At 36.8% G+C, this 24,581-nt stretch overlaps 1 protein-coding gene across 1 annotated transcript in view; it reads left to right on the top strand.

Annotated features, from left to right (window-relative positions):
- GTF2F2 (general transcription factor IIF subunit 2) overlaps nt 1–24,581 on the top strand; it is a 153,512-nt gene that overhangs the window by 85,290 nt on the left and 43,641 nt on the right. The window contains exon 5 of the mRNA XM_017536006.2: nt 2,011–2,092. Within this exon, the coding sequence (XP_017391495.1) occupies nt 2,011–2,092 (82 nt within the window). The remainder of the gene's footprint in view (nt 1–2,010; nt 2,093–24,581) is intronic.

Below are 24,581 nucleotides of genomic sequence, written 5' to 3'. Positions count from 1 at the left end.
TATAAACAGTTCTTCTGGGGTCGTCTATACTTTTTTCGTTTTAAAAACATTTAAATTTAGGTTTTTTTAAAAATTTATTTTTTAATTAACAAGTAAAATTTGTGCATATTTATGGTACATAATATGATGTTTTGATATATGTATATGTGTGGAATGGCTAAATCAAGCTATTCACATCTATACTTTTTAACTAATACATGCCACAGAACGTTTGAGAAAGTCTATGCTCCTTGAGGGTAGCAGCTGTGTTTCATTTGTTGTTTCTGATGTACTGTTGCATTATCTTTTATATAGTAGGCACTCAGTAAATATTGAATAAATGTATGAAAATAAAAAATAATTTTTCAAGTATTTATGGTCTTTTAAACTGGGCCAACAAACTAGTTTTAAGTAAAGGTTTCTGTATTAATGAATAGGATAAATAATTAACAGCAGTAATGTGCAAGTGGGTGCTTTTAAATACTTTGAAAATAAAATTTAATACCTTTCCTTTGAAATCTTAAGCAGTGTTTTGAAGAAGACAAGAAGTGTGGTTTAGTGGAAAGAATATGAAAATGTGTTTCTATGAGGCTCTAAAAAGAGAGCAGGCAAATCATGCCTGGGGGCTGCATCAGGAGTAAATTCACCTTTTAAAAATTTATTTAAGAAGAGAAGGGGAGAAAGGCAGTAAACAGAGATCTCAGGTTACTTAAGAAATAAAATTTCTTCTTACCTTGGTGTAAGGTAGTCATGCTTCTCATCATCGCATTTTCTGCATCTACTTGAGATTTGTTGCGAATGTTGCATTAACGGACCCCAGGGACATTGATTATATACAGTGCATTTGTGATTAGTACGTACAGAGTCCCCTAGATTTTGGAGACATCCAAAAAGATTACTAGAAAAAGATGTTTTAGTATAAATCATGTAGACATTGGTTCTGTATACATTCTACATTTTGATCAGTTTGTCTGTCTCCCCCAGTGAACTATTTGCTTCTTGAAAACAGTACTGTGCCTTAATCATCTTGATTCCACAATGCCTAGATGGGGCCTTTTGCATAGCAGACATTTTGCTAATGTTAGTGGAATGAATGAAGTAATTCTCTCTGAAAAGATGAATCATAAATATACTACTGATGAGCCAGGGAATTTCCTGAGTCTCTTCTTAAAACCTAGGTGAATTCTTGTGAGAATATGACTGAATCTTAACTGTTTCTAACCACAGTCATATATTTCCAGGGTATAATAAAGCTGATACCATTATGAGTCATTTATATGAGTATTAAATAATAAGGTAAGATCCGTCAAGTGACCACACCACAATGCTTGGTGGCTAATAGGCACACAATAGATGATAGCCTTTGTTTCCTTCTTCTGATTGTCCTAGGTTTTATGTCAGGGTCACTATCAGAATTACTAAAGATAGGAGAAATTGCATTTCTGTTTGGACAAATAAAGCAGTTAAAGATTCTGTTTCGAAATGCCCAGATTTATAATTCTGTAGGAAAACAGAAGTCAGAGCAACTGGCAGGCTGAACTGGTATACAGTATAACCCAGACAGTGGACCTGCCCAGTGTCACAGTGTTTTCTGGGCTGGCTGTTCTGGTCACAAGGTATTTGAGAATTTTTTTTACACATACAAATGGTCTTTGATTTAGTGGTTTAGACTAGCTGTGTTTTCAGAAGTTACTTCTTTGTCAAAGACGATAGCCTTTATACTCTTTAATTTGATTTTATGCCCTTTTAAGCCACCTTATTTAGAAGGAGGTAAATGTGTTAAAGCTGTTACTGGCAAAGGGCTGCAGCAGCCTAATAAACAAACCTGACAGGAACCCAGTTTGTTACTAGGCCAAGAATAAGGTTTCTCTCTATTCTAACCAGTGAGATTCCTAAAACTTAACTCTTTTTTTCTTGATTTTTGTTATTAACTATATTTAATTGTCATATTACTGTGTTTAGGGTGTCAATATAGTCTTGAAAATGATGTGCTATCTCTGAATACTTTTTTTTTTTTTTTTCCCATTCAAGATAAGCTGTCATTGGAAGGAATAGTAGTACAAAGAGCTGAATGCCGACCAGCTGCCAGTGAAAACTACATGCGATTGAAAAGGTTGGTGTTTTGTAACTCCAAGATGATACCTGATATTTCTCTTTGGGGATTGGTGATATTTCTCTTTGGGGATTGAGATACATGTGTTATATCGCCTGGTTGACTGCATGAAAACTGTGGTTATTGTTGAGTGTTTGCTTCAAAAGCTGTTTGGTTTTAAAAGCAAGTAAGGGTTTCTTTGGCACTAAAGAACTTTCAGTATCTGGGCTGTTTATTTAAGGTATTTTAAGCTCCTTTATTCATATATCCTGGAATCAAAGTTTTTAAACTACGTTTTCTAGTTGTCTTTATAAATTTTGATTATTTAAAGACATGTAATAAGATCTTTGTACTATTTTGTAAACAGATCATGTAAAATGATCCTGGATGTCATTTTTCTATAATAAATATGTATCTAAAATACTGTAACTGGGCCAGGCATGGTGGCACATGCCCATAATCCCAGCATTTTGAGGGGCTGAGATAGACGAATTGTTCAAGCCCAGGAGTTCAAGAACAACCTGGGCAACCTGGCGATACCCTATCTATACAAAAAGAGAAAAATTAGCTGGGTGTGGCTGAGATGTGAGGATTGCTTGGGCCTGGGAAGTCAAGGCTGCAGTGAGCTGAAATCATGCCACTGCACTCCAGCCTGGGTGACCCAATAAGACCTTGTCTCAAAAAAAAAAAAAATTATGCTGTGTAAAGCAAGTGTAGTTGCCAGAATATCATCCTATTCTCTTCATCTATAGAGAAATTTTTATAAACACTTTATTAGAGAGTTTGTTTCAGAATCGGCCCCTGCCCCCTACATTTTTTATGTGGTTAATATTTTGTAATTAGTATTTGAAGTTACTGATTACAAATTCTTGATACTCCAAATTTTATGATATTCAGAGTTCAGCAATTTTTTAAACCCCGAAGAAATATATTATACCTGTTTCATAGTTTATTTTTAATGTGATTTAGGATTATACTTTTTTCATTTATTCATTCAGTTCTTACTATCCGCCAGGTGCTTTTTTAGGAGTGAGAGAAATAGCTGTAAACAAAGCAGACAAAAATCTCTACCACAGCTTCCACTGTAGCAGATTGAGGTACACTGAATCGGTAGTGGAGAAGACACTGCTGAAGCAGTGGTAGTGGCCTCCTGGCTATCAGCATTCTCATCTAGAAAAGGGGCCAGTCGAGCTGGATCATCTGTACATTTTGCAGCATCTTTAAAAGTTTCCCCCTTCTCTGTCTCCAAAAAAAAAAAAGTTTCCCTCTTTTGTCAATTAGATTAGACTCTATCTCCTGAGAATGACATAGACTTGCTCTCTTGTCAAATAATTTCTCTAATTTAAATGCCTCCTTGGGGCAAATAAAAGAAGGCCAAACAAAATGAAAAATATTTATAACAGAAAATGGCTTTGGAAAACAGGCAGAAGATGTTTCTTTTATTGTTTTTAGTTTATACAATTTATTATATAATAAATTTTTGAAGTCTTTTTGAAAATTTATCTCTTCAAATAACTGCTGAAATTGAAAAATGCAAAATTTGGTTTCCAAGCTGTTTACCAAGATCTTTTTCTGTGGCCCTAATTTTCTTTAAAGGGTTCTAAAGATTTCTGATGATGAGATCAGGCAGGTCACCTGCTGTGTTTATAAAACAGCTGCTATTTTCCTACCAAAAAAAGTGAAAATTGTTTAGCCTTTCAAATGTGCTGAAAAATCAGCTGTTACATAGTCATGCACTATATAAGGATGTCTTGTGGTCTCATAAGATTATAATACTGTATTTTTTCTGTTCCTTTTCTGTGTTTAGATACACAAATACTTAAAATTGTGTTATAGTTGCCTACAGTATTCATTACAGTAATGTGTATACCATCAAGGTTTGTGTAAGTGCACTCTATAATGTTTGCACAACAATGAAATTGCCTAACAATGCATTTCTCAAAATGTATCTCCATTGTTAAGCCGTGTACGGGAGGCCGAGGCTTGAGCCCAGGAGCTTGAGACCAGCCTGGGCAACATAGAGAAACCCCATCCCTACAACAACAACAACAACAACAATTAGCCAAGCATGGTGATACACGCTGAAGTGGGAGGATGGCTTGAGTCTGGAGGTCAAGGCTGTAGTGAGCTGAGCTTGCACCACTGCACTTCTGCCTGGGCAACAGAGCGAGACCCTGTCTAAAGAGAAAAAAAAACCAATCGAATAATTTTAAAAACTCAAAGGTTTTATTTATACATATATATGTGTGTGTGTGTGTGTGTGTGTGTGTGTGTGTATATATATACATATATATATATATATATATCTTTCTTGTGAGCTCTCTGATATTTTCACTTTAAGAAAGGGGAAGCACAGGATTTTTTTCAGTAGCTAAGTGCTGTCTTACCCTGAACATCTCTCGTTTTCTTTGGAATTCCCCGTCTCTTCTGCCTGCACTCTTGTGTTCCTTGATTAGTGACTCTCTAAACATACCCAAATGTGTGATTTTTAATATATGGGGCTTTTTTAATCAAAGGTCTTTTTTAATCAAAGGGATGTGTGTGTGTGTGTGTTTGAGAGGTGTCTTGCTCTGTTGCCCAACCTGGAGTGTGGTGGCATTATCTCAGCTCACTGCAACCTCCGCGCCCCTGGCTTCAAGCTATTCTCCTGCCTCAGACTATGGAGCACCTGGGATTATAAGCATGTGCCACCACGCCTGGTAATCTTTTTGTATTTTTAGTGGAGACGGGATTGCTCCAAGTTGTCCAGGCTGGTCAAGTGATCCACCTTCCTCAGCCTCCCCAAGTGCTGGGATTACAGGCATGAACCACCGCGCCAGACCAAAGTTTGTTTTTGCTTTTAAGACATTAGAACAGGAAGTCCCTTGAGGGAGTCTGACCTCATCTTTTTTGGCTGCCACTCTAACTCAAGTGTGCACCAGATCAAAGCCAGCCATTCTTACTCTTCCCCAAGTGCATCAAGTGCTTCCATGTCCCAAATGTCCGCAGTGCTCTTGGTTGCTTTAAAATTCAACTAAAATGGGAAATCTCCCTGACTGTTTATTCCACATAGAATAAGTACCATGTCCTCCAAATTCCTGCTACACTTTTTTTTTAATAAACCATTAATCACATTTTGCTTTTTATTTTACTTTTATTACTTTTGTTTATGTCTCTGCTAGATTGTGAGCTCCTTGAGGTCAGGGACTGTATCTTGCTCATCTTCATTCTAACAGCTTTATGTTCACTTAACACTAGTAGAGTAACCAAAGATTAGCATTTTAAAGTTAAGGATTTATAGTTATACCTTGGTAATGAATCTCCAGAATTGATACTCTTTTTTAGCTGTGTTTAAAATTCAAATTATAAATCCTGAGAAGCAGTATTGGCATGTGGTGGTGTTTCTACAAAGCCTTACAGCTTTGCAGGATAAAAATACCTCAGCACACAGTTTCTCTTTGTTCACTCACAGTTGAAAATCAATAGGGCTAACCTGAGGCAAAATTGTGAAGTATGGAAAGTTTGTCTTTATTATCCAGGCATCTCCTTTTTTCACATTTTCCCTTTAGCAATGTCTGTCTTCAGGCATCTACTTTTTATCTTGTTCTGATCTTTTCTAGCCTGTCCGTTCTGAATACATTTTAAGAATGAATGGACAGAAGTCAAACTGGGTATTTGGTTTTAAATCTTTTATTACTAAGTGTGAAATAAAAGCCATTGGATTACCTGTTCAAGGAATTTGAGTAGGCAGATATTTTTCCCCCCATGGGAAAGAAACTTACTGAAATTAAACCATTTATAGATTGGCCCCAAACACAAATTTAAGGAATCGTTTTAGTTTGCTGGAGGATTTGTCACCAGGACAACCATCTCTGCTTCGTGGGCCAAATGGGCAGATCTGACCTAGCTGCATTTGTTGGAGATCTGTTCTGAGGATTTAAAATGAGTGCTGAAGGTGACTTACAAAAGTGGCCAAATTCCCTTAGGCAGGACCAGGACGGTCACTGACTAGTCCATATGGCATCTTTGTACATATTAGAAAAAGGTGCTCCTTTCTCAAGTGTTTTATTTTTGTCTGTCAGAAAATTGTGGTAATTTACAGATTTTGTTAAACAAGAAATTGCTGCCATCTGCCAGAAAATTAACACTATAATTGCTGTCACTGATGTGAATGTGCCCCTTTAACACAACATCATTGTGCACTACAAAACTGGCCAATCTAAGAAGGGGCTGCACCCTCCAGTTTGCGGCAGGCCAGTGTGTCCTATTTTCTTATCAGTTTGCTTAAAAATTTTTAAATAATGCAGTAATTGAGGACAACCCATATTAGGAAAAAAAAGAAATTAAAAAAAAATTTTTTTTAATAAACTTGCCTGTCCTTGCAGGCACTACAATTTTCAACTCTTGGTCTTTGATTTTTCTGAAATATTTGAAGATGCAGGAAAGATACCACATGTTCTTTTCAAGAAAAAGGGTCTCATTTAGGAAATTGGTGGGGTGCTGAATGGTCTGGGATTATTAAATACTATTAATCAAGTCTTTAGCTTACTATTAGGAAGAACCAATTTAGGCTTTGGGATGATCGTGATTTAAATATTCTTAGTAGCTTATCACTGACAGTACAGAAACACCTGACTCCTAAGTTTGTTACATGCTATCTGTCTTGCTTGAGACTCTAGTACAATTGCCATGGGATGCATTGTAAAAAGACTTGAATTATTTAAGGAATCTTTGAGTTTATAAGTAGAGAAAGAGAAGATGTCAGTTTAAATAAATTAGTTACAGGCAGAATGGTTCAGCCTACATAGTGGGTTCCTCACTTTTATATGGCTTCATATTATATGAATTAGAAGTTCTGCTTCGGCCTCCTGAGTAGCTGGGACTACAGGCGTGTGCCACCACGCCTGGCTAATTTTTGTGCTTTTAGTAGAGATGGGGTTTCACCATGCTAACTAGGCTGGTCTTGAACTCCTGACCTATCCACCTCAGTCTCCCAAATTGCTGGGATTACAGGCGTGAGCCACCGCGGCCAGCCATGACTATTCTTCCAAAAAAGTAAATAAATCTCATTTCCATTCTCACAAAAAAGAAAATCGAATCACAGAAAACTTGTGATTTGCCCAAGGTCATGATTTGTAAATGGCAAAGCTAGAATTTGAACCCACGTTTAATTGATTCCAGGGGAATCAGATGACAAGCTGCCTCTTTCAGCTTTCAGTTGCAAAAGGTTGCCAAAGGTTGCCTGGGTTATTCATAGGAAAAGAGAAGAGAGCTGGTACTCCCTCTCTCCTCCCTCTTATTGAATGACCTTCAAAGCCCCACAACTAAAACCAACATTGTTCGCATCATCGTTCTGTTACATTAAGATTCATATAAGATATAAAACTGTCTCATTGTTTTAGTTTGGAATTTTTATCTAATTTCTTATTTTATAATTTAAAAAATGAACTTTGATAGCATGGTTGAATTAAATTTCAAAGCTCCATATTTCTGCAGGAGAGGTAGGACATTAAATTATTTTATGAGTCTGTGAAGTTTATTTTACTTTTCTGAAGTTTATGTGAAATCTCTAATGCTGTGGGTAGTTTTGATGAACTAGTAGTTGTGCCATTTTGAAAATCCACTAATCCATAATGTACCCCAGATATTTCAATTGTCATGTATTGCACACTTTGATTTTTATGACTTGAAAACCTCAAAATGTCTAAAACCTTTTTTAATGTGTTATATATATTTGAGGAAATTCCAAAGGAAGAAATTAATAATATTCATGCACAAACTTTTCAAGCTGAAAAAGAGGACATGTCATAAAACAGGAAAGAGTGACATATATAGGCTGAGTAAGGTTATATAAAACAAAATATGCCAATGAATGGCATTCCCAGTCGAATGCGGCTCAATGAGGGCAAGACCTTTTTTATCTGATTCATTTATGGGTGTGTGTCTGATGAATAGAAGAGCCTGGCACCTAGTAGGTGTGTGATAAATACTTGTTGAATAAAGGAAGGAATGAAAACTATGTGATTTGGCTTTATGCATTTGTGTCCTGCAGGATGCCCAGGGTTTGATCACAATGAGTCATTCTTTTTTAAGCTATTGCATGCCAAGTTGATTTATCTGCTTTTGTTACTTCCCTGTGTTTTGTAGCTTCAGAGTGCCATTTATTACTTATTTGTTTAACAGATATTTACTGAGCATCTAGTGTATACTAAGCAGTGTAAAGCAACCAGAGCTTATGTTTCTTGGCAAATTGATTATATTAATTTAATGTAACTAATGATTTAGGGTATTATTTTATGCTGTGTGAAAAGTTGGCACAGGCAGTAAATACTAGATTTCAGAAGTCAAACTTCATTAAATAAGTATTTTCCATACTTATACGACCATGTAAGTATCAATAGACTTTGACTAGTTAAAGAGTGGAAGGAGGGCTCCCAGACAAGACTGGCACAGCATAACCAGGGAAGGGATAAAGCAATCACGGTGTTTTAGGAAACTTAGTAGAGATCATCCTGGTAAAGCAGAGATGGACAGTTAAAGGAATACATAATATTACCTAGTAGGTTGGGCTGATGGTAGAGAATTTTGTGCCAGACGGAACAGGCTAGACTTGATCTAGTAAGAGTCACTGATTGAGTGTATTTTATTCCAAGGGGGATTCCTGGGTCTCCTGCAGGGCTCTGTCCTTGGTATATTCTCCTCCTCTGGTTACTGACCTTAGTCATCTTTGTAGGCTCCTACTTTTTGCCTGAACTTTTTGTCTCTTACATTATCTTGGTAAGTGATGCCATCCACTTAAAATGAGTGTGTGTGTGTGTGTGTGTGTGTGTGTGTGTGTGTGTGCGCGCGCACGTGTATGTATATATGTGGAGAGAGAGAGAAAAAAAAATCCAAAATTTTTTATCCCTAGACCCCTCCAGACTTCTCTCCTGAGCTTCATACTTATATACACCATTACCCTTGATAGCTCCACTTGGATGTCTCCTAGATGTTTTAACTTCACATGCGTAAGATTGAATTTTTGGTTGTTAGCCCACCTTTAATGCAGCATCCTCCCTGCCTCCAGTCTTACCCATTTTTACCGAGTTACCGATGTAAAAAATCTGGGAGTTATCCATGATTCCTCCTTTCTTGACAAGACACATCTAGTCAATGACCAAGTCCTGTTAGTTGTACCAACACAATACACCCTGAATCCGACTACACTATTCTAAGCTGCCATTTTTGCTGCAGAATACAAGTTCCGGACTGACATATAATCTGCAGGACCTAGTGCAAAATGAAAATATGGGACCCCTTCTTCTTACATTATTAAAAATTTCAAAACAACCACTGAAGAACTTATCCATGTAACCAAAAACCAACTGTACACCCCAAAACTATTGAAGTTTTTAAAAAAATTCATAACAGTGACAGTGGAGCATTAGATCAAGCTCAGGGCTCTTCCAAGTGGGGGCCCAGTATGATTGCATAGGCTCCTTGTCCATGAAGCTGGCCCTGCCTCCGTTACTGCAGTAACTTCCTGAGTAGTGGCTCCTTCCTTCCCCCTATGGACCATCCCTCACAGATCAGTCAGACTCATTAGCGTAGATCTAGTCATACCACTTCCCTGCTTTTTGCAGTTAAAATAAAATGTACAAATTCTGCAACATCTGGCCTTCAAAACTTTGATCTCATCCTGAAGCTTTTTCAACCTCTTCTTCCACTGTACACCTCATTCATTAGATAGCAGCCATTTTGCCTCCTTTTCTCCATCAAAAAGAATAAGAATAGTCCCATTTCAGGGCCATTCTTTCTGCCTAAGCACAAATCATTCACCAGATCTTCAATTGATAGCCTCCTTCCCACCAGGCAGTTCTCTCAGTTTAAATGGAACCTCCCCAGATGGGCCTTTCCTGACCACTGCTAGGTGAAATAGTATATAGTCTTCTTACCACCACCACCACTTCCACCACCACCTAATTACGTGCTATGACATTATGCAGGTTTATTGACCACTGTGTGACTACCGTAATTAGTTAATTATGACGTATTGACTGTATCTCCACCACCTAGCATAGTGCCCCATACGTGATAGTGCTCAATAAATATTCCTGGCATGAATGAGTGTTTATCGTAACCTTTTTAGCCTCTTTCATTTTTTGGAGATTTATCTGAAGTTAACAGAGTGTTTTTCTGTTAACAAAATCCCAAAGGAATTTGTTAAGATCTCAAATAAATTTAACAAGCGCCCTGCCCTTGTTAAGATTTTTATTTGTTGAATCCTCACAAAATTGAATTGACTTTTATTTAATGTATTCCAAGTTAATTTTAGAATCTCAATGAAAGAAGCCCCCTTCTCTTTAAAATGGAATGCCTTTGGTATGGCATATCATGATACATAAAGGTACCTTAGCTTAGATAAGGAATTAAAGATGTCATTACCTGTTAGAATTAAAGTTAATACTATAGGATGAGCAGAGTTGTTGGTTTTTTTTTTTTCCCTCAGAATCAATATTGTATACTGTAATACCAAGGGTTTTACAGCCCAAGCTTCAGAAATGCGTGTAAACCCATTCAGTAAACCTTGAACATCTATTATATACCAGACACTCAGGAATGAAAAGATAAAATAAGACTTTTTTCCTGCCCTTGAGTTGTTCACTGTAGATAATTTGTTCTTTGATATGCAACATCCTGTGTGGTTTCAAAAAGATAAATACTAAACCTGCTTCATGAACTATGGCTAGATCTTTTAGCTTTTAAGACTTCATTTTGGCTGGGCACTGTGGCTTATGCCTGTAATCCCAGGCCTTTGGAAGACCAAAGAGGGAGATTTGCTTGAGCCCAGGAGTTCCAGACCATCCTGGGCAGTGTAGTGAGACTTCATCTGTATAAAAACCTTAAAAAATCAACTGAGGCTGGTGCACGCCTATAGTACCAGCTATGCCTGTAGTCCCAGGTACTCCAGAGGCTGAGGCGGGCGAATCACTTGAGTCCAGGAGGCACAGGAGGTTACAGTGAGCCAAGATGGAGCCACTCTACTCCAGCCTAGGCAACAGAGGGAGGGAGACCTTGTCTCAATTTTTTAAAAAGTTTATTTTTGTAATCCAAAATGATGCAGTTGTATAGGAGAAACTCTAACACGCACCCATGCATGCATGCCTTAAGAGGCTAACATGAACAAGAAATGTTTAAAATTAATTTATAAATCTGTTGTTTACCAGTCCTGTCTGGTATGCACACCAATTTTGGATGGAGTGGGTGTGGTGTCGGCCAAATGCTATTGTTCACAGAATTTTCAACTCTTATTACATAATTATGTTGAATGCCATATGGTGTTTTATTGTAGTTCATTAAATTACTAGCAGTTTATATTTCTATTTGTGTTAACGCATTTCAGTAGCCCATTTTTTAAATACAAAACTTTAGATATTTCTTTTTTATAAAAAAAATTACTCTTCAAGATGAAAATAACTGATAGAGTATAGCACCCATGACTTTTCTAGAAGTAGTCTCCCATGTCAGCTCCAAATGGTGAATAAATGACAGTAAATGTGCTATATAGTCCTTCTAAGAACTGTTGCTAAGCGTGTAAACAAAGTAACTGAAAATTTTAAAGAACGTTTTGTCTTGAAAATTATCTCTGTTGTTTTGGTACATTAATGCCATTTTTCCTTCCTGAAACTCTAGAGGAACAAGTTCTTTCTAGTAGTTGAGTTTTCAAAATAGTTATTAAACTCCTTTAAAAGTTTATAACTTAGAAATTTTAATTCACTTTAATAAATTAAAATCTTTCTAAACTATATTACATATTAAGCTATATCCATACTTTATAAACAGAGTTTGTTGAGAACATAATTTAGCCTTCTCTGTAACTTGGTTTTTCATATGAATACCCATTTTTTGATTATGTGGCCGTTGCCTTCACGCACCGTCAAGAATAGTACGATTATTTACCCCGTATAAGAGATGGCCCCAGAATATTAAGCTTTGCAAGTTCTTTTAGGGTTCTGTGTAGTTCTTCACTTCACTCTTACCAGCTGTGATTTTGTCGTGTTGATTGTGTTACTGTCTGTTGTGGCTGCTCTCTTCCTTCTGATTTAGTGTTTTTAATTTCCTGTGAGCCAAGAATCTAGTTTAAAAATTCCATTAGTATGAATATTGTGTGTAAAAGAAGACTGAATAGACTGAGAAAAGGTCTGGTGGGCTTGCCTGAGTCAATTGCCCAGAGCTGTCATGTTTAGCCTTGTGACATCTGTTTTAGTTGCTGAGATACCCTTTGTTTCCTTCTTCTTTTCTGATTCTAGTTAGGGCAGATGTCATTGTATTTAATAAATCACAAAATAGAAAATATGTAGGATATCTCATTTTAGTTGGAGCGCTTCCTTTGGGTCAGTTAGTCTTTGTTGTTAACGTGATATACTTGTACCATCTATCTGAAACTCAGATATATAATAAAGTATTGCTAATTAAATTTCCTGACATCTTTCCAAGGGTTTTGCTACAAAAGTGAATCATGAAAGTAAATGAACTCTATTAAGCTGTTAATTGCCAAAGCTTGTTTTTCTGATTTTTATTCAAATCTCTATGAGGATGAAGCATGCAGTTTCAAAATCAGTTCAGTGTTGACAACATATCAAGATATTCTGCAGTCAGTCCCAATGTACGTTCATTAAGCCTCCAGCATATTTTGTGGGATACCTTCTTTGTCAGCATTGTGCTAATAAGCACTATCCCTGCAGTGAATAAGAAAGACAGGATTTCTGTATTTATGGGGCTAACATAGTACCCATGTCTCAGACTTTCATGATTGTGTGTACAAATCAGCTGAGGCCTTCACTATACTGCAGATTCCATGGCCTGGCCCCTAGAGGTTTTGACTCAATAGGTCTGAGTTGGAACTAGAACTATGCATTGCTAATAGCCTGACAATTCTGATGTAGGTGGTCCTTAGAACATATTTTGAAAAATATATTCTATAGTCTGGCAGATAAAGAATTCTTAATAAGGAGGTACAGCTTTCAGATAATATGTGGACAAGAACAATAAAATGTTATATTCAACCTGATTGCTATTTCATTTGTAATTTAAACTATCTCAAAAGTCTGTTTTGGAAATCAGTCACCTAATGTTTTTTCTTATGACCCTCATGTTGAGATAAAATGACTAAATACTTTGGTTGACTTTAAATATCATTTCTTATTTCTTCAATACCCTACCAATAATTAATCTTGAAGAATAATGTTGGCCTGTTGGCCAGGTATGGTGGCATGTGCCTGTAGTCCTAGCTACTCAGAGGCTGAGGCAGGAGAATCACTTGAGCCCGGGAAATGGAGGTTGCAGTGAGCCCAGATAGCGCCAGTGCACTCCAACCTGTACAACAGTAGTGAAACTCTGTCTCAAAAAAAAAAAAAAAAAAAAAAAAAATAAAAATCAGACAAAAAAAAAAAAAAAAGAATAGCATTGACCTATGACAAGCTGTCTCCCAAAGACAACTGTGATTAGAGAGCAGAGCAAAACAAAATATTTCCACCCAAGTACTTCTTTAAAAATGAAATGTCATAGACCATATCTCCAAATGCATTTAAGAAGTTTCCCAGCTATATCTTGATGTTTTGCTACAATGGTTTATTGTCATATAACTCTTAATATTGAGATAGTGGTGCCTGTTTTACTTGTTTTGAGAAGTTTTGTTTCCTCATTGTTTGTTACAGGAAGTTCAATTTGAATTTCTTCATCAGCATTATAACCAATCTTATTGTAATTAACTCAACAAGTATGAAGGAATTGGCAGATTCTGTTGCAATTAGGAAAAATGCATGTTTTCTTCCTTTTATGGGCTCTGATAGTAAAATAAATGGTGATTATATCAGGAAAAAAGAAAAGAAATGTCATAGAATATATCTTGAAGTATGCACCAGAATTTGGGTCAGTGGTTGCCCCCAAAGAAAAGGTCTGGGTGGGTAGGGGAGACTTACTTATAATCATGTATCCTTTTGTCCCATGTGACTTCAGTACCAAGTGACTGTATTACCTAACCAAAAGGAAATTTGAAGCTATATTAACAGGTTGTAACTATAGCTCTAAACTTATACTATTGGTTGTTAATTTGTATAGCTATCTCTTAACTTTCCTTTCCTTTTGGTAACTTTCCACATTAGCATATCTTAGAGGAAAAGCATAAAATGCTTTCCTCTTGTAAGCATTTTATTTGAATAATCTTTGTCTTTGGAGATTTGGGAGGTTTGAGATTGCACTTTAAAAGTCTCATTCTTATACATCATAGGATCTGTTTCTAAGCAGTCTTTTCCATAATATAATTCTAATCTTATATCAGAAGCATACTATTTTGATTATTGTGGCTTAATATATTTTAATGCCTAGAATATTATAGTCCCCATTATTGATCTATTTAAATGTTTTTCTTAATTCTTCTTACCTGTTTGGTCTTCCGTGTCCAAATTTTAAAACAGTTTTTTCCCAGGTTCAAAAATCTCCAGTAAAAATTTTTTGTTCTAACTCTATAATTAGTTGGGAAGAATTCACTTCTTAGAATATTTAATCTTCCCGTTCAAAAACATAGCTGTCTATTCACACCTTATTTTGTATCTTTCAGTTACAGTGTATAGTTTTCTTCTAAGAGAGCTGAACCTTTTTTTGAAAAGAGTTGTGTATTTATAGTTTTGTTGCTATTGTAAATCTGTTTCTTTAAAAAATATAAGCCTGGGCAACATGGTGAGACCCTGTCTCTACAAAAAATTTAAAAATAAGCTGGTCGCCGGGCGCGGTGGCTCAAGCCTGTAATCCCAGCACTTTGGGAGGCCGAGGCGGGTGGATCACAAGGTCAAGAGATCGAGACCATCCTGGTCAACATGGTGAAACCCCGTCTCTACTAAAAATACAAAAAATTAGCTGGGCATGGTGGCGCGTGTCTGTAGTCCCAGCTACTCAGGAGGCTGAGGCAGGAGAATTGCCTGAACCCGGGATGCGGAGGTTGCGGTGAGCCGAGATCGCGCCATTGCACTCCAGCCTGGGCAACAAGAGCGAAACTCCGTCTCAAAAAAAAAAATAAAAAATAAAAAAAAAATAAGCTGGTCATGGTGGTGCACACCTATAGTCCCAGCTACTGGTGGCAGACAGGAGGCTGAGGTGAGAGATCGCTGGAACCTGGAAGGTCAAGACTGCAGTGAGCTGTGATCATGCCACTACACTCCAGCCTGGGCAACAGAGTGAGACTTTGTCTCAAAAATAAAAAATATTATATAGCTGGAATATAGGAAAATTATTTTTGTGTATTTATATTATTTCATTTTTCAATTTTTTCTCTTTCTTTAAGGTATATAATTATATTGCCTGCAAATATATGCTGACATTTTAAAGGTATTTATTAGCATATGAAATTTAGAAGAGCATATTGTTGAGTTTTATATAAATATGTATTTTCATATTCAATTAAAAATGTAAGATAAAATTTCCAGGTTATTGATCAGAGAGAGATAGTAACTTAAATATATATTCTGCTTCAATTTATCCATCCACAGGGAAAACAAAATTCAGCATTGAAGAACCTGGGCTATAAGACTGGACAATTTTTCTAAAACAAATAGCAAATGATGTGAAAACATCAAATTGTATACTTTACAGCTTATTATGTGTCACTTATACCTCAATAAAACTTTTTTAAAAAACAAGTATTGCAAAACTTTTGCTTGAGTTAGGTTTCTCTCTGATAGTCTTGCCTTTATTTGCTTTCATTGAAGATTTCTTTTAAAGTTTTCGCTAATGTATTTTAAAAGGAATATAGATCCTTAGTCCCTGACGTAGTCCTTGACAGGTGACAGACTCTCTTGAGTCCTCTGCAGTAGAGAGATGAGTGAAGTGCTTGGGGAAATGGCACAAATGCCCAGGGAGTAAGGGAAAATTTTTCTGGGGGGATGATGGCGCAAGGGATGAGTTTACCATGCATAGAAGGGGGACTGAAGGCTAGAAAACAAGGTGACAAATTCTAGGAATTACCAATGAAGAATCCTTTGACATTCCAGCTCTTACATTTGGATACTAGTCTGTCTTGCCCACCCCTCAAGTAGTCTGTAGCTTTTTCCTTTTGATTTCTCGAGCAGTACCTGACACGGGGTCAGATTTCTATTAGGCCCCCAGAAACCTCTTGAGATCAGTGGCATTTGTCCACTTAGCATGCTTACCCACACCATTCTTCTCTTTAACCCATGGGCACTGAGCAGCTTCTCCTCATCCCTTGGGTATTGTTCTCTTTAAACACCAGTCTCTGCTTATCCCGCCTCATTTTCCTTATTGCTGCCAGAGTTAATCCTCATTTTTAAATGAAGCCTTTACTGTAGCTCTCCCATTTTAACAGCTGACTCCTAATAGTTTATCTTGGCATACGTAAGCTTCTTCAGCTTACTTACAATCTTATTTCTTTTTTTAAATTTTTTTATTTTTTGCCAACTCACTGAGCATTACAAGCTTATTTCTACCCATTCCTCCTCTCTTTCCTCTCTTCTTCCTCGTCTCTCTCCCTTTCTTTCTTTTTTCTTTTCTTTCCTTTCTCTCTCTCTCTCTTTTTCTTTTCCTTTCTTTCTTTCACGGAGTTTTGCTCTGTTGCCAGGCTGGAGTGCAACATGATCTCAGCTCACTGCAGCCTCTACCCCCCGGGTTTAAGCAATTCTCCTGCCTCAGCCTCCTGAGTAGCTGGGTTTACAGGTGCCTGCCACCACACCCAGCTAATTTTTGTAGTTTTTAGTAGAGACAGGTTGTACCACGTTGGCCAGGCTGGTCTCAAACTCCTGATCTCAGGTGATTTGCCTGCTTTGGCCTCCCAAAGTGCTGGGATTACAGGTGTGAGCCACCGCACCTGGCTCTTTCTTTCTTTCTGTTCCTCTCTTGCCCTTGCTCTCTGTTTTTTTTTTCTCTCTCTCTTTCTGAGGTTCTGTGGATTCCATACCCTTCCTGAAATGTACTACCCTTTTTTCTGCCCCTTATTCCACCCCCCACCTCCCATTACCGCCTTCTTTGTACAGCAAATTCCTAGCAAGGCCATCACCTCCGGAAAAGCCTCCCCATCCTCCTCCAGGCGCTGCCCCCTCTTCCCGTGTGCTTCACTCATCTCTCCATGGCAGCTCTTCCTACGCTCTGTGATTATACTTATCTCTTTAGGCTTTGGGGAGGTGGTAGAGAAGTGATATCGGTTTGAAATTAGAGGCTTTTGTTGGGGATAGAAGGAGGCTCATGAAAAGATAGTATAAGTAAGTATTAATATTTAATAGAAATTGGAGAGGTTGTTTAGAATCCAGTGTGAAGAAAAATGATGGGATAGGAAAGAGGGTAAAGGCCAGGTGTTAGAGTGTTGTCGACAGAAAGGAAACCTGGTCAGAAGAACAAATGTAGTCATATAGGGAATGCATTTTGTCGTCTCTTACATTTCATTTGAGAAATATTCAGAACACTTAGGGCTAAGAGATACAGGTTGCACCCTCCTCTTTTCTCCTATCCCCCTGCCCTCATACCTTCAGTTTAACAAGGAAAGTAGAATAAGTATGTAAGAAATTAGAGTAAAAAGTTTAATAATGGCAACCTATGTGTAGGTAGGGTACTTAAGTATGGTAGGAAAGGCCTGGCACGGTGGCTCACACCTGTAATCCCCAGCACTTTGGGAGACTGAGGCAGACGGATCACTTGAGGCAGGAGTTTGAGACCAGCCTGGCCAACATAGTGAAATCCCTACTAAAAATACACAACATAGTGAAATCCCTACTAAAAATACAAAAATTAGCTGGGCATAGTGGTACCCTCCTGTAATCCCAGCTACTCTGGAGACTGAGGAAGGACAGTAGCTTGAAACCCGGAAGCAGAGGTTGCAGTGACCCAAGATGGTACTACTGCACTCCAGCCAGCCAGGGCAACAAAGCAAGACTCCATCTCAAAAAAAAAAAAAGATGGTAGGAGAGGTAACTCCAGTACTAACTGGTATGTCTTAAGCAATGCTGATAAAGAAAGTCATTCAGATAGAAAGTACTGGAAAGGCAGAGAGATGGATGGTTGGGAAGAGAATCTTTTGTGTGGCGGTGTACACATGTTTTTGGGATAAAGAGGACAGGATTACAAGGACTTTAATAGGAGAACTATGGGAGGATACACTGAGGCATTTAGTAAGCATGGCTTTTCCTCTCAAGGTTTACACATATAAAAGGGACAAAAACAAGCATAGCATTGTCTTGTATTTACTAGAAGTCAAAAAGTTGAGTATATTGCCCATCTTTTTTTTTTAATAGTCTGGTAGTTTTGTGAAAAGTCTAGGACTCGTACTGCTAATATATTGTCCATTTTTAAAAAATTCATCCTAACATATTCTGTCATATACAGTACTGTCCATTTTTAGGTATAATTGTTCATAATGATATGTTATGCATAAGTAGCTACATGTCATGTAATTATAACTTTACTTTGAACTAAGATTTTTATTTATGTGGCATTGCAGCATCAAAAGATCACATGCCTCTACCATCTACTGAAATATAAGAATATTTTTTAGTTCCTTTAAGGTGTCAGCTGAAAGTTCTTAGTGACAATGTAAATTCATAAGGATAAGACAAAAGTGTTTAGATTTGGGTTTTTTTAGTTTGCAGCTTTTGTGTTTTGTAAGATTGGAATAGAAGTATGTAGAATGCTAGATAACTTTGCTTCTTCAGGATAAGTTCAATTCTAGTATTAATGGTTTGTCATTGTATCACATAAGTTAATATTGAGCTTTTATTTTCATTTTTGAATTTAAATTCTTCGAAGTTGAAACATGTACAGAAATTCTCTCACTCCTGTTCATCCTCTTAATGGAGAGAGAGAGACCATCTGGCCTGAAACCAGGTCCACAGAGCAATGAATCAATAGGGAATCCTCCTTTCCTGTTTTGCAGTCCTGAATCATACTCTCAATGGTTTTCACTCTTTAATATCTGTACCAGAGCTGGTCCTAAATGAAGGTCTCTTCCTTGAAAGATTGACTACTCTTTCTCTCATTTATTTTCTGGCTTGATTTGGCCCTAGTTAGCGTAAGAATCCCTCTTCTTAATTTTCAAACGGTGTATTAAAAACTACCTTCTCTTTTAAGAATTGTTCTCTGAATCCCAGCCCACATTGGTAGCCACATACTGCCAGATATTTCCCATCTATTTTTCTAGCATTTAAAGTTTCATGGAGTCACTAATGAAGTAGCCATTTGCTATATTTACTTAGTCACCATAGCAACATTGTCTTGGTTAGCTTGTCCAGGAAGCCTGGATAGCTTCCTGCAATTTGACATGATATGCAGCTAATAATTCTGATTTCTACCCAGAGGCAACAGAAATTTTGCAGAATAGTATTTTTAAATTTGATGAGTAGAAGCTGTTTGATCCCACTGTTGTATTCTGTTGGTACTCATCACATAGTAATAGGATCACAGAAATTTTAATTTGAAAAAATGATTCATACTTATATATGTCAAAGTAGCTGCCTAGAGAAACATGGCTTCCATCATCATAAGCAGCTTATTTAATTTCTAATCTAAACATTTTTAGGAATTAAAGAAATTGATGATCAGAGGGTTAGAAATTAAGATTGCTTAATAATCTTTGGTGCTTAGCTTTAAATAACTTCAAATAATTCTTGTTATAAGCCTCCAAATTTTAGTATAATGTGAAAATTGAAAATACTTCTTAGCTGAGCATGGTTGCTCACGCCTGTAATTCCAGCACTTTGGGAGGCTGAGACAGGAGAATCACTTGAGCCCAGGAATTCAAGACCAGCCTGGTTAACACATTGAGACCTTGTCTTCACTAAAAATAAAAATTTTTTTAAATTAGTTGAGTGTAGTGGCATGTGCCTGTATTCCCAGCTACTCAGGAGGCTGTGGCAGGAGGATCACTTGAGCCCAGGAGATTGAGGCTGCAGTGAGCTATGGGTGCACCACTGAATTCCAGCCTTGGTGATGAGCAAGACCCTGTCTCAGAAAAAAAAAAAAAAAAAAGAAAAATGCATCTCATTAAAGTAATTTTTCCAGTCTTTGTTGTGCAATTTCTGTTAGGTCAACCTTCTTAAACTATATTACCTCATTCCCTTCTACACACCAACCATAAATTCCTTTAGTCACTACTAACAGTTACATAAATTTATTTTTACTTTTTACATGTGTCTTCTTCACAGATTTCACATAGTGTAAGTGTGTACTTTGCAGAAAATATATTTTATTTGAGAGATGTTATTTGGAGAAGATAGTGTAGCCTGTTCACGGTTATAGTGTTTACAGTTTCAAGAATCTGATGTAATCTTAAATGATGTAAAGATTATCACTTTACCATCTGTTATAAAATTTGTAAAGGCTCACTTTAAACTACCAAGTTCATTGTATAGCTGAACTGCTTTTATGAAACATACTCCATATTTTAAGCTCTACCTGTGTATGCATTAAATCCACAGAGCTGGGTACAGTGGCACATGCTATAGTCCCAGCTACTCCAGATGCCAAGGCCTGAGCTCAGAAGTTTGAGGCTGTAATATGCTGTGATTGTGCCTGTCAAAAGCCACTGCACTCTAGCCTGGGCAGCACAGTGAGACCCCATCTCTGCAATATAAAAAAAAATGTAAATAAGAATGAATTAAATCCACAGAAATGCACTTCCTTTTAAACATCTGTATTCTCATTTTGATCTGTATAAAAACATAGCAAGCTCAAATCCTTGTTAATTTCTTGGCTCCAAATATTGAACCAGAAGAAACATGGGCATGGGTTCATTCAGATATGTATGTTGTTTCGTTTGTTTCTGCCTAACTCAGTTGTTGGATGGATATTACTAGGAAACCAAGGCTGTAGGTTCAGTTGCCACTTGAACATATCACCATACACTGTTCCATGGACACAGATTTTGCCCTTACCTTCAGCTAGCAACACTGTGAATGAACCTTTAGTCAGTCATAGAGTAAAAAGGAGAAAACAACTTAGTATAAAACAATTACTGGCTTGACATGGTGGCATACACCTATAATCCCAGCACTTTGGGAGGCCAAGGCAGGAGTATTCCTTGAGCCTGGGAGCTTGAGACCAGCCTGGGCAACATGGCAAACTCCATCTCTACAAAATATAGAAAAGTCAGCTGGGTGTGGTGGGGTGCACCTATAGTCCCAGATACCCAGGAGCCTGAGGTGGTAGGATCACTTGAGCACAGGAAGCCAAGGTTGCAGTGCACCAAGATCATGCTGCTGCACTCCAGCCTGGGCAACAGAGCGAGTCTCTGTCTCAAAAACAAAAATGAAAAACAAAACCATTGCCACAGCTGGAAAAGAATAATGTAGGAGTTTATGCTTTCTTACTGATGGCTCAACCTCATCATCTCCCACTATAAAGATGTCTACCAAAGCAACATTTGCAAAGGTGGATATAAGCAACCCAGATCATCGTATTAACAGCTTAGAAAAATAAAACAGATTTTGTCCATGACTTCTTGAACATGCATCATGGCTTTAATAGCCTGTATTATAATTTTTACCATCCATGCATGTTGATGATGCAGAAACATTTTTATACATTTGTTTTGGTCCTATAATAATGGTCATTCTGTGACTAACCAGAGCTATGTGAAGAATAGCCTGATATCCGTTACGTTGTGTAGTTGTTATAGGCTATAAAAATAAGTGACTGAAATATAAAGCTGTGTGTAAATAGAGCTAGTGATGCACATAAAATAATATGCAGAGTCCAGATTTGTAAACCATCAACTATTTTCACAAGCATCTTGTTTGCAAATCTTTTTCCTGTATGCTAAGTTTAATTGCCTTTGTACTAAGACTAGCTTTTTAACAAAATCCGTTTGGAATCAGATATTTTATAGATTTAGAAAAAAACTACCTTAAATATTTTTATAACTTTTTCCTACTAATAACAAAAATATTTTGTTAAAGTTGTAAAATGATATATTAAGTTCTTAATAAATCTATCCATGGATTCAGTATAAAAGAAAAATTTGTATATTGGCCAGGTAACTTAATGTCAGAGTTGGATAAATCCTTATCAAACTGTTCCAGACCATAAGCCTGTACATCAGTTAGTAATTATGTACTTTGGGCAGTTTACAAAAAAGATGGTCTTAGTTGAATGTTTATTGAGATGGCGAATAACATGAACTGACAAAATTGTGAAAATAGAAAATCTTGGAGTAATAATTATTGTCAGCACTTTGTCAATATGGTAAACTCATAAACATTAGTGTTTCTGTTATGAAACTGAATTAATTTTATTATATTACTGGTAATTTCCAGCAGTTTCTCCTTTATTTTTTAAACAATTTTATTTAAAAATTATTTTAAATTTGTAAGACTAAATTCTCAAAATGAAACTTCAACCTTAAATTAATGAATACATTTTAATTCTTAATGAAAAGGAAAAGCTGTTTCATTATCTGGCAAGTAATGCATTGTAGTTCATCATTTTGGCACAGTATAGGCTTAACTTGAGTTTTCTTCTTGACTTCTTAAGGAGGAGGGGAAGGCACCTATCTTTATTTTTACTTCTAATGTTTGATTAGCAGTTTAAAATGCTAAGAAAATGAGCAAATTAAATGGAGATTTTGTGAAGTAAAATTTGAAATTATGTCCATATACTTTCTTTTCTTTTTTTCTGAGATGTGGTCCCACTCTATTGCCCAGGCTGCAGTGCAATGGCTCAATTTCAGCTCATTGCAACCTCCGCCTCCCAGGTTCAAGTGATTCTCATGCCTCAGCCTCCCAAGTAGCTGGGATTGGAGGCATCCACTATCTTGCCTGGCTAATTTTTTTTTTTTTTTTGTAATTTTAGTAGAGACGGGGTTTCACTGTGTTGACCAGGCTGGTCTTGAACTCCTGACCTCAGGTGATCTGCCCGCTTCAGCTTCCCAAAGTGCTGGATTTACAGGCATGAGCCACCGTGCCCAGCCATATGCTTTATTTTCTATGTTAGCCTTTGCTGTAAGACTTTACTATTTACCACAAAAAGTGCAAAAACTAATTACAAAAATAGAAAACAGGGATTGAAAGGAAGTCTTGCTATAGTAGTCTTGTGCCTGATGCCACTATCTAGATTGCATTTAATTGTTTTCTAGAGAAAAAAAATTATTTCCCAAGTATTTCTAATCAAAATGTGTATGATGTGACTTGAGAATATTCAAGGGCTTGGCAATCTCAAATACATCACCCTGAACTGGCCCACTGTCTATGGCCTGCAGTTCCCTTATACTGGTCATTCCTTTGAGTCATACATACCATCATGGGACTCTGTGGACGCTTATTGTAGATGGGGAGTTGGCAAAGAAGCAAAAGGTAGAGGTGAATTACTTATCTACATGGGAGAGTTTAAGCAGTAGGAGGCCCAAGAATTAATACTTAGGCAAAACCCACTTCATGTTTATGAAAATAATCTGAAATCTCCTGAGTTATGTATAGTGAAATGATGGTGTCAAGAAGATTGCAAGGTGCTCTCTAAATTGACTCCTCCCTGCCCCAGACACATAAGTTTATGAGGCTCAGTGTAGATAAGTATGGAGTATAAAAATCTAATGTTTTGGCATTATGGGAGGAAAGGTGCCTAAATGTTATTATTTAGTGTTCCCTAAAAGCATTAGCCTATTTGGCTGTTGAGGTAAAATAATGCATATGAAATAATCTAGAACAGTATAGAAGATCAACCAAAAGGGTCAAGGAAGTGAAAAATGGGGACACTAATCTAAGTAAAATAGATAACTATGATAAAGAGCAAGAGAGAAATAAAACAGTTGCTTTTTATTCATTTGTACCCACTATGCAGTTTGTCTGAAAGTGTCCCTGTCTCCTGTGAAGAAAATGATATAACCTCCTTGAGTCATATTTTAATATGAGGAATATTGAGAAAAATAATTTTTGAAACTAGTTTAAAAAATGGTTATCATGAGTAATCTGTATAATTTCAGGAGATGTTCCAGTGAAATGATTTTTTCTGCTTTTGTTAAATTCAGACACACACATTCCCATCACTAATGGTTGAAAGTCATATGAGGAATTGATTTGGTTCTAAAATCCAATATGTAAACTAAATAGATATTAAAAGTTGATGCTTATTCAAATAACTCCCATACATTTCTCTTCAATGTGAGTACCGGAGTGATAATAAGATGTACAACAATAGCTAAAATGTACTGAATACATACTATGGAACAGGCTATTTACTAAGTGTTTTATAAAGATTATCTCACTTATTTCTGTTATAATCCTCATTGTTTTCCATGAGAGCACCAAAGGATTAAAGAAGTTAACTAAGTTGACCAAGGTCACACCAAGGGATGAAACTGGAGCTTAAAACCAGAGACTGGTTTCAGACCTGCCATACCATGGTACATTCTTTTACTCTAAGTATTATTTAAGGCTATAGGCTATTCTATATGCCATAAGTTTGCTTTAGTCTCTGATTTTTAATGCAAAATTACTGGCATGGATCTGAAAACAAAAGATACTTCATTTTTGCTCTCTTTAATATTGAGTTATACATATTACTGGTT

The sequence above is a fragment of the Cebus imitator genome, unplaced genomic scaffold, assembly GCF_001604975.1.
Source record: "Cebus imitator isolate Cc_AM_T3 unplaced genomic scaffold, Cebus_imitator-1.0 Scaffold94, whole genome shotgun sequence".
NCBI lineage: Eukaryota > Metazoa > Chordata > Mammalia > Primates > Cebidae > Cebus > Cebus imitator.
The sequence above is the reverse complement of the archived record's forward strand: the minus strand, read 5'-3'. Positions and strand labels throughout refer to the sequence as shown.